Source organism: Mastigoproctus giganteus, chromosome 10 (assembly GCF_048544385.1).
Source record: "Mastigoproctus giganteus isolate SK-2022 chromosome 10, ASM4854438v1, whole genome shotgun sequence".
NCBI classification, from domain to species: domain Eukaryota; kingdom Metazoa; phylum Arthropoda; class Arachnida; order Uropygi; family Thelyphonidae; genus Mastigoproctus; species Mastigoproctus giganteus.
The window spans coordinates 109730896-109742506 of NC_143584.1; the positions used below are offsets into that span (position 1 = coordinate 109730896).

At 37.7% G+C, this 11611-nt stretch overlaps 1 protein-coding gene across 1 annotated transcript in view; it reads left to right on the top strand.

Moving 5' to 3' along the window:
• LOC150079217 (2-phosphoxylose phosphatase 1-like) overlaps positions 1-9665 on the top strand; it is a 64158-nt gene extending 54493 nt beyond the window's left edge. Inside the window, exon 3 of the mRNA XM_090382781.1 lies at positions 8368-9665. Coding sequence (XP_090238907.1) covers positions 8368-9641 — 1274 coding nt within the window. The 3' untranslated portion in view covers positions 9642-9665. The remainder of the gene's footprint in view (positions 1-8367) is intronic.
• Positions 9666-11611: the final 1946 nt, after the last annotated feature.

Sequence of the window (11611 nt, forward strand, 5' to 3'; positions counted from 1 at the left end):
TAGTCTCTAGAGACTAAACATGAGTTCCACCACTTCAAGCCTCCAATAAGCAAAGTGGTGGTATTTCACCGGTTGATGAGAGTCATCTACCACCTAGTACTGCCTGGTAACAGAGGGGTGGCGTTCCTCCATGTGGTGTGGGTGCCACACCTCGACCCCTGCTTACGTTGGTTCACACCTGGGTGGTCACTCACCATGTACTTGTGCATGGAGGTTATACCCAGGATTACTAACAGTCCCACCATCGTGAAGGTGCAAGCAGAGGATTTGGCTATCACAGACTATCCGGACTTTGCCGAAATTGGGTCCACCTGACTTGAGTGTCACCCGAATATCAGTTACATCGGAGTTTTAGACTCCCAGGTAGCAAGTACAGCTTGTCTGGCATATCTGAGAGAATGTCTGTGACAACCTCAAGGACCAATCAATTTTGTGTAGTACCACACAATTGATAAGTTACTCTGGGGTTACTGTTATCCAGGTGCAGTACATTACATTTTTCAATGTTAAACTTCAATTGTCATTTCTCAGCCCATCGACCCAATTTTCCTAGGCCTTTTTGCAGTAGCACATGCTGATGACTGTTGTTAACCATCCTACCAACCTTTGTATCATATGCAAACTTTAACATTAAAAGCCTGATATACCTTCATCATTATCAAAATTGAGAGTAGGAGTGTGCTATAGGCCTAATAACTTTGATGAGTATAATGATGAGTACAGGGAAATAGAGTTGGCCGGTAAATCAGAGAGTCTTATAATGGGGGATTTTAATTTCCCAGATATTGACTGGAATTTGGGGGCTGGTCACTCACACACTTGCAAGGCTTTTGTGGATTTATTGGATGATTGTTTTCTACATCAGCATGTTCAGGAGGCAACTAGAGGGAGTAATACTCTTGATTTGATTATCAGTAGTGATTCTTCATGCATTAAGAATCTGCAGATAAATGAACCACTAGGTGGCAGTGATCACAGTGTGCTGAAGTGGGATTTACTCAAAGAGGTAACTGCCATTAGGGATAAAGGGAAGGGTTATTGCTTTCGTAAAGGCGACTATGATGGACTGAGACAGTATTTAAATTCTATACAGTGGGACCAAATGATGATGTTACCAACAGCAAATTCAAAATGGGAAGCATTCAAAGAACTTATCTTGGAAGCTACTAGGCTTTACATACCAACTAAGAAATATTGTTCAAGGTTTAGGCCTAAATGGATGTCAGATGAACTAATGAGACATATGGCAGAGAAGAAAAATGCATGGGATACATAAAAATTAACACGTGACACAGAAGCCTATGATAGATACAAGTTGATCTGTAACCAAGTTACAAAGGAGGTTAGGCAGGGGAAGGGTGGTCCACTTGATATCGATGGTTAAACTGTTGATGATCCTGCTCAGGTAGCTAACAAACTAAATGAATATTTTGCATCGACATTCACACATGAGGAGTTATTCAGCGAGGGAAATGCCAGAGGTGTATTCAACTCTGGCAGTAAGCTAGAGAATCTTGTAATAACTGAGAGTAAAGTGGAGGAGAAATTGTTGAAAATAAACACAAGAAAGGCACCTGGGGTGAATGGGATCTATCCAGTTATATTAAAGGAGGCAGCAAAGGAAGTAAGCAAACCCTTAGCCATAATTATGAGAGCTTCCTTGGACTCAGGGGAGGTACCCATGGACTGGAGATGTGCAAATGTGACCTCAATTCACAAAGGAGGATCAAAGGCTGACAGAAGTAATTATAGACCTGTGAGTTTAACTTCTGTTCCCGGAAAATTAATGGAGGCACTGGTTAAAGAAGCACTGCAGGCTCATCTAGACAAGACTTCAGTTATAGCTCGGACACAGCATGGTTTTGTTAAGGGGAAGTCTTGCCTGACCAATTTGATTGGATACTATGATGCAGTCACAAAAGAACTGGATGCAGGGAATAACTTTGATATTATATACTTGGATCTTAGAAAGGCTTTTGATACTGTTGCACATGGAAGACTTCTGCACAAATTGGAGCAGGGTGGCATTGGAGGCAAATTGCTGCTATGGATAAAGGGGTGGTTGAAGGGGAGAAGACAGAGAGTGGTAATCAATGGACACTGCTCATCGTGGACTAATGTTATTAGTGGAGTCCCGCAGGGTTCAGTACTGGGTCCATTATTGTTTTCTGTATTTATAAATGATATTGATGATGGTATATCAGGCTTAATGTCCAAGTTTGCAGACGATACGAAGGTTGGCAGGGTTGTCAAGGACACTACTGACACTATGCTGCTGCAATAGGATCTGGAAAGGTTGAGCAGATGGGCTGAGAGGTGGCAAATGAAGTTTAATGTAAAGTACTACATATGGGAAAGAGCAACCCCAGAGCAACGTATTAACTCTGTGGTACTACACTGACAGTGGTAGAGAATGAAAGGGACCTGGGGGTGTTTCTGCAGGCAGATATGAAGTTCTCTGAGCAGTGCAGACGGGCTGCAAGAGTAGCTCATGGTGTATTGTCAATGATATATAGGAATTTTTATAGCAGGGATAAGGAGGTGATTATTCCCTTGTATAAGCTAATGGTCAGGCCACACTTAGAGTGCTGTATACAGGTCTGGAGGCCTCATTTCGAGAGGGATGTGGAGCTGCTGGAACGAGCGCAGAGAGGGACAACAGGATTGGTGAATGGAACGGAGGGGCTTAAGTTTTGCAAATTGCAGTGTCTGGAGACTTGGCACCAGCGAGGTGGTCTGATAGAGGTGTGTAAGGCCTTGAATGGTTTGAGCATGCTCAATGCTGATGGGATTCTTCCCCTTGCTTAGAATATTCACCTGAGAGGGCATAAATTCAAATTGGGGAAAGACAGATGTGGGATGGACGTGCGGAAGTTTGCCTTTAGCCAGTGGGTGGTTGGTTGGTGGAACGGACTTCCATCCCTTGTCGTGGAGGTTGATAGCCTAAATAAGTTTAAGGCTCAGCTGGACAGGTATTTCGAACGAATAGAGGGGTGAAGTGGAAGACGTTATTTTTTATTTATTTATTTATTTTATTTTTTTGGCTGATGCTGCATAAGCTTGCTTTCTTGCATCAAATGCCTCTGCTAATGCTAATGCTAAAATGAAATGGGGGGGCATCATGATCTCAGCTGCCCAACTCAATGCCAGAGCTCACTCTTGTGTATCAGGCAACACAGCGGCAATCTTGATTGGCAGAATGCACCGGTCTCACAGCAGCTAGTTATTGTCGGTGAATCTATTGTCAGGAAGATGGGAAATATATTGTGCAAAAAGGATAGGTGGAATAGAACCAGGCTATGTCTACCAAGGGCAAAAGTTGACATTTTAGAGCAGATATCATCTTTTAAGAGCATAAAGGGTGATATTGTTGTACACGTTGGCACTAATGACATTAAGAGTGGAGATCGGGGGACTTAGTTAACAAATACAGATCAACATTGAAAAAAAGTCACGAGTTAGGGTTAAATTTGAAAATGTCTGCAATTCTGCCCAGACGCGATAGGAGGGAGTAGATGATGAGAGTCTTGTCAATCAATTCGGCTCTGGAGTGAATGTGCTCATGGAATAGAATATTTTTCAGCTTGGTTTGTGCTTGTTAACAGGAGATATTGTTTCTACAAGGATGTGATAAATAGAAAGGGTGCAGGAATGTTTTCTGATGCTGTCGAGGCAGTGTTAGGTGGGCAGGAAAACTGCTAGCTTGGGAGGGATTCGCAGACTGATGGATTAATGGTGGCCACGGGCGGAGGTGGAGGTGATCCTTGCATTGCTTCGGCTGGAATTAGCGGTGGCCTGGAGAGTGAGGTGCTGGGGATTTCAGGCGCTGGTTGGAGTCATAGTGGAACAATTGGGCGCATGGGTTGTGTTGGGGTGATTGGGAGTGGGAACGGGTGCATGTATATTTGCATGTGCACCAATGCTAGGAGTGTAGTGGATGGGTTTGATGAATTTGAGGTGCTGGTCGGGACATCAAAGGCTGATGTTGGGATATCAGAGACATGGTGTCGCGCAGAGGTGGGGAGTGCGGTGTGTGCAGAGAGGGTGGAGGGGGAGGAAGGGTGGTGCTGTTGGTTGGGAAACACGTAGGATCTGGAGAGGTGCGTCCTGTTGACAGGGATGGGTGGTGCAGTGTTGAGCCGGCTTGGTGTGACATAAGCACTGGGAAAACAAAGTTGAGAGTAGGAGTGTGTTATATCATCGTTCTTCTCTTTCTTGGTGATTCCTCTCTCTCTCTCTCTCTCTCTCTCTCTCTCTCTCTCTTGGGGTGCATCGGGATTTTTTTTTTTTTTTGGCTGGTGCAGTATAAGCCTCGGGCTTCCTTGCACCATATAGCTAATAATAATAATAATTATCATTAATAAATATTGAAAACAACAATGCTCACATAATTATGGCTAAGGGTTTGCTCTCCTCCTTTGCTGCCTCCCTTAATATGATTTGATTGATCCCTTCCACCCCGAATGCCCTTTTTATGTCCATCCTGAACAATTTCTTTCCTTTCAGTTATCACAAAGTTGTTTACCTCCTTGTTAGAGTTTGATAAACTTCTGGCATCTCCTTTCCTAAAGAATTCCTCCTGTGTGAATGTAGATGCAAAATACTTATTCAATTTGTCTACAACCTGAACAGGGTCACCAACAGTTAAACCATAGACATCACGTTGCCCAATGTGATTCAGTCCCTTCCTTCTGCTGTTAATATAAGCATAAAAGTCTTTGCTGTTTTTCTCTGCATTCTTTGCCACAGACTTCTCATAATCTGTCTTAGCTTGCCTAACTTCCTTTGTGACTTGAGTACAGACTAATTTATATTTACCATAGGCTTCTCTATCACCTGATAATTTATATGCATCCCATGCGCTTTTCTTCTCTGCCACATGTCTCAGTAGTTCATCTAACATCCATTTTGGTGTAAGCTTTGAACAGTATTTCTTTGTTGGTATGAAAAGCCTAGTAGCTTCTTTTATTACTTCCCTGAATACTTCTCATTTAAAATATGCTGTTGGTAACATGATCAGTTGTTCCCACTGCACACAGTTTAAAAACTGTCTGAGACCTCTGTAGTCACCCTTATGAAAGCAAAAGGTTTTCCCTTTACCCCCGATAGTAGTTATATCTTTAATTAAATTCCACATCTGGAAAGTTTAAAATTCCCCATTTTGAGACATTCTGATTTGCCACTCTATTTCCCTGTATGTTCAATTCCTTAGTGTTTGGTATACTCATCACAGTCATTAGGCCTAGGCCTATAACACACTCCTACTCTCAGTTTTGTTTTCACAGTGCTCATATCACACCAAACTGACTGAACAGTGGCGCCTCCGTAGCCAGGTGGGAAGGAGCAGCAGTGCGTAGCACACGCTTCTTGATTAGACCGGGGTTCGACCCCGTCACCACCAAATACGGAGGATGCGGAAAGGTCAGGGAATGACCACCGCATATCCCGGAGCAATATGGCCTTAGTTGCTAATGCTCCTAAAAAGCAGATGGTAGATGACTTCCATCAACCGGTGAAATACCACCCCTTTGCTTATTGGAGGCTTGAAGTGGTGAAACCCATGTTTAGTCTCTAGAGCAAAGTTTCCAGCATCCCCCTCTCCCCATACTTCTCCTTCAACCCATGCACGGTACTGAAGTACTATAGGTTTTGATACCTTTCGTGTTTGGGGTTTTCATAAAAAAAAAAAAAAAAAAACAAACAAACTGACTGAACATTGCACTCAACACCAACTGAACTGATGCACTGCCTTAGACTTAATATTCTTCTTAACTAAGAGCACAACTCCTCCACCTCTCCTATCCTGTGTGTCCTTCCTGTATACATTGTGCTCTCCATATTCATATTCAGCATTACTTATGTCTGAGTGACACTGTCTCTGCTGTTCCTACAGTGTCTACATTTGATGACTTAATCAGTGTTTCAAATTCATCCAATTTATTTACAATGCTCCTAGCATTAGTGTACATGCACTTGTTCTTACTGTTAGTTACCCCAATACAACCTATGTATTCATTTATTCCACAGTGTCCCACAGCAGTGCCCAAAATCCCAGACACCTTGCTTTTCAGACTGGTGCATGTAGGAATACAAGAATCACTTTAAACTCTGCCTGTTGCTCCAGTTAAACTGTTAATCTATGTATTCCCCCCCTCCCAAGCTAGCAGTTTTCTGACTCGCCATCACTGCCTCGATAGCATCTGCAAATATTCTTGCACCCTTTCTATTCAAGTGTATCCTATCCCTATAAAAACACTCTCTCCTGTTAACAAGCACAAACCACACTGAAAAAAATTCTACTCCATCAGTCTTGCACATTCTCTCCAGGGCCGAATTGATTGACAAGGCTCTCAACATATACTCCTTCCTATCATGTCTGTTGAAGACACTTTCAAATTGAATCCTAACTCATGACATTTTGCCAACACTGCTGTACTTGTTAAGTAAGTCCTCAGATCTCCTCTTAATATCATTAGTGCTAATGTGTACAACATATTGGCACTATATCACCTTTTATGCTCGTAAAAAGTGACATCTGCTCTACAACATCATATACTTTTGTCCCTGGCAGATATATGCTGGTCCTATTGCACCTATCCTTCTTGAACAACATATTTCCCATTTCTTTGACAATAGAGTTACCAACAATAACTAGCTCCTGTGGGACCAATGCATTCTGCTTTGAGATTGCTGCTGTGTTGTCTGATGCACAAGAGTGAGCTTTGGTGTTTAGTTGGGCAGCTGTGAGCTTGGTTGGCCCCCATTTTAATTCCTTCAAGGGCATCTGCTGTACTCTTCAAACTCTCAAGTTGCAAATTTTTTTAGGTTGTGATGCGTTGGAGAATCATTACCTTCAATTCTCCCCGAGCCATAGCATTCCTGCTACTTTGTGCCTGTTGCTTTGCTGCTCTAGTCTGGGGCATGATTTCTGTTTAAATACAATTAAATTGATTGAGATTAATAAATTTAATTGATTAATTGACAATACTACACTAAATTAACAATTCCTAAATGCAGTTATACATATTACCCTAGCTAGTTTTACGTTATACCTTACGCGATCAAGTCGAGATGTATGTTACACTATACCATAACAATCGCAATGTTAAATTAGTTATGTCCTTGCTAAAAAGTATAAATTCCATAGCTAAACACAAAAAAGATATGCAAGTATACTTGTATGTACTCAAACTACACACATAAGGAGGCATAAATTTAAATCGAGAAGGATGGTTGCAGGTTAGATTTTTGTAAATTTGCCTTTAGAACCAGGTGTGGTTAATTGCTGGAAGAAACTTCCATCTGGTATTGTGGAGGTTGTTATTGTTATTTGGTTTTTAGGAGCATTAGCAACTAAGGCCATATTGCTCCGGGATATGCGGTGGTCATTCCCTGACCTTTCCGCATCCTCCGTATTTGGTGGTGACGGGCTCAAACCCCGGTCTAATCAAGAAGCGTGTGCTATGCACTGCTGTTCCCTCCCACCTGGCTACAGAGGCAGATAGTTTGAATACATTTATGAAAGAACTGTACAGACTGTTAGAGAAGATGCACAAGTGAAATGGGTTTTTTATTTATTTATTTTTGCTGATTCTGTATAAGCTTGCTTGCTTGCATCATTTGCCCCTACATCAAACAGTTGCATATTAATAAGCAAAAAAAAGTAAAATATTATTATCATTATTATCATTAGCCATATGGTTCAAGGAAGCCTGAGGCTTTTGCTGCACTAGCTACAAAAAAAAAAAAAAAAAAAAAAAAATTCTAAGAGAGAGAGAAGAGTAGAAGGGAGTCACTAAGGAAGAGAAGAATGATGATGTCCAGCTCAACATTGAAGTAATGAATAAATATTAAAATAAAAATTTTATATATTAATACATGCAGAGTAACGGAAAGTTATATTTACTTTACAGTATTTTTGAAAATGTGGGTTATTAAATTTTATAAAATACAATACTGTCATTTTATTTATTTATTATTGATTTTAAAGTCAATATTTAAGTAAATTAAAAGTGGAATTTCTAGTTCTGATTATAAAAGCGTAGCAGAATTGATCTGAGCAAATAAATGATTCTCTTGAAATAATTTTATGCAATATTCATTAGAACAAAATTTTGTTACAATGAAATGATTCATGCACCCAACCAAGAAGTTCATTGTAATGGGATTTTGCTGTGTGTGTATATATATAATATATGTCATTGCACTAAAAATTGAGTTTGAGTAATTTTGCTTATGGGTTAATAGTTTTTGTCTTATGACCTATCAGTATGACTAATATATTGATTTTTAAAGCTTTTATCTGCATAAATTTTTTTAGTGTAATTATATTCATCATTATAATATTTTATTCCTTTCTCTTTTCAGGAAAGATGAAACCCAACCACACACTTGAACTTTTAGCAATTGTGATACGTCATGGAGACAGATCTCCATTACGTCCGGTTAGAAATCAGTCAACGATTAATTGTGGTGTGGCACAGTCCAACAATCTCCTTAATAAATATCTTTCTAACTTGAAGTCAATTCATCGACCTGCAAAACTTCGGGATCCTTTTGTTGCATTTCCTCTTCATCCTGTCTATAAACATTGTTCTTCAGCCCAGATGACAATGATAGGAGCATTCCAACATCTTCAACTTGGTCATTTGATGGGAAAGTTGTACAATGGCCGTTGGAAACTTCTTTCCAAAAATTGGACTCCCGAGCAGGTGAAAATTTATAGTACAGTGTATTCCAGAACTTTTCAGAGTGCTCTAGCATTTCTCTTTGGGTTTTTGCCTGCTTTTGACTATCCCAATATTAAGATAATTTCATCAGCAGATACACGATTTTGCATGGATGAGGAGACTTGTAGGTGTCCTCTGTTAGATCATTACCAAAAAATTTTAGAAAAAAAGCAGAAGAAGTTATTAAATTCTCATCCTGCTGTTATTCATCTTCTGCAAAGACTAAATCCAATTGTAAAACTTCATCCAAATCATTCAGATATAACCTCTCCTACAGTGATGTTTGATAGTCTGATGGGATATGTGTGTCATGGTTCTGTCCTTCCCTGTGCACCAGGAACCCATGACTGTGTGACCATTGACCATGTAAGAAATATAATATCTTTTCTGGACTGGGAAGGAAAGCAGTTTATAGAAGATCATACACATAAGAAAAGCTCTTGGTTGAAAATGCATGGCTTTTTGTTAAATTTACTGAAGCATATGCAAGACATTGTTGATGGAAAGTATAAGCATCGTTTTATTTTGTATTCAGGGCATGATATTACCTTGGCACCACTGGCATCCACACTAGGATTTGATGATGGCATTATCCCTCCTTATGCATCCCGAATAGTATTTGAATTGTACAGTTTTATGGATGTGAATTCAGAGAAAAAAAGTTATTTAATTAAAATTCTATATAATGGCAAAGATGTAACAAAATACACACCTTTCTGTAAAATTGTACAGAAAGGTGGTAAACCTTCAAAACCTTTGGGTCAATCACCTTGTTCATATAAGCATTTTGTCAGATTTATTCGTGAGGACTTTTTTAAAGTAATGAATGCCTCCACATACCAAGCTGCATGTGATTTGTCATCAGCTTCAGATTATGACCAGTATGATCCCAAACTTAGTTCCTATGAGTAAAACTGTTATACTAAGTTATTTGATATTGCCATCCATGAATTGTTATAATTGCTGTTATTATTGACACATTCCAAAGGATATTTATTTTACATTTGGGTGCATGAAAATAGTCATCGTGTGTGAATTTTAACTCTGTTGTACAATACATTCCAAATTATTTATTTACTCCTTTCATAAGTAGTCAGTAAGTTGTTTGCAAAAACAAATTTTATTTATTTCTAGATTTTATTTTATTATTTTTTATTTTTTGGGAACAGATTTGCATTATATATTCATATGTGTATTTAATTATTTAAAATTATGTTGTCTACTATAACGTTTTAATATTGCATTGCATCTTTTTACTACTTGTTTAGAAAAGTTAAAAGCATCAGATTTAAGTTGTTTAGGTTTGAACAGATTTTTTAATGTTCAGTATATTTGCTCAGTACAAGAAACTAAATGTATTATGTTATCCTTGTTCACCGAACCGAACAAGAGTAATATAATCCATTATCAGCATTTAGAACTAGTGCTAGTTCCCCTTATTATAAGAAAAAACATGTTTTTTACAATGGTTCTTTAATCCAAAGTTATCAGAATTCAAACTTATTTTTAAATCCACTTGAAAAGTTAGCTTTCTACGAGTTTGTTTTTTATCCATATTTATACTTTTGATTGCTCTCACCATATGCAAATAACACAAACTATATATTTCATTTTATTTATATATATACACACATTTATATATGATCAGAGAAATCAGGAATATAATATGGATTATTTATTTGAATATAGAGTTTTTGTATTTAGTATATTTAACTTAAATTTATGCAAATGACAATGCTGAAAATATATCAAGGAAGAATTTCTATAGAAGATTTTTAGAAAGTAGAAAGTCAAGTGATCACATTTCCAACCTGAGAAGCCCGTCACCACCAAATACGGAGGATGCGGAAAGGTCAAGGAATGACCACCGCATATCCCGGAGCAATATGGCCTTAGTTGCTAATGCTCCTAAAAACCAAAAATAACAATAATAACCAACCTGAGAAACAATTTAAAAAAAAAAAGACTTAAGTTGAGTTAACCTTACACATATTTTATGGGTTAATAAAGAATAATTAATCATTTAAATGTATTTTCCATGAAATGCTTGGGTTTTTTTTTTTTTTTTTTTAAGAAATGGGAATGCACATGTTGAGTTTTTTTTTTATATTATATGATTATAATTTATTTTATTTATGTTTTAAATTAAATTATAATTAAATGAATTATAGTCACATATTTGCAATATATGATACAATTCATTGTCACAAATGACAGTTAATCAGATATGTAAATGAAGGTAAACTTTATAACATCATTCTTCATATACGTAATAGATTTAGTATACAGAAAAATGGTCTGTTTCATATATCCAATAGTATATCGGTGAATCCATCTAATCACATTATTTACCCTATGTCTGGATTTGCTATTTATTAAACAACTGGGAAAACATTTAAAACACATTCCACACCAATTTTAAAGTTGCTTTACTTTACTTGGTCCTTGAATTTATCTCATCAGATATTCCAAACAGTAATGCAATATTTGCAACTTAATTATTTTTGTTAATAAGATTCACAAAAACCTTGAGGAGGCAGGGAGAAGCCTGAAATATATTATTATAAATATGAAAAGGAATATGGAAATTCTTTAAAATCAATAAAAATGAAATTACCAATACAACCCAGTATTATAATCCCATTTTATCAAAATAATTAGTGTAAATTCGCTTCTGATATTGAATATCTCTAATCATCAGGACTGAATCCATACCAGATTTCTGAGGTTTTCAATTTTTGAAGCTTGACTCGGTAATAAACAGAAAGGAAAAATAAAGCTACTCATTCAGTGTTCTTAATTTTATGTCATACTAGTAAGAAGAATTAAAATAAATATAAGCAAATTTTGGACTTCTCAAAAATCATAATTCCAGAAATTAA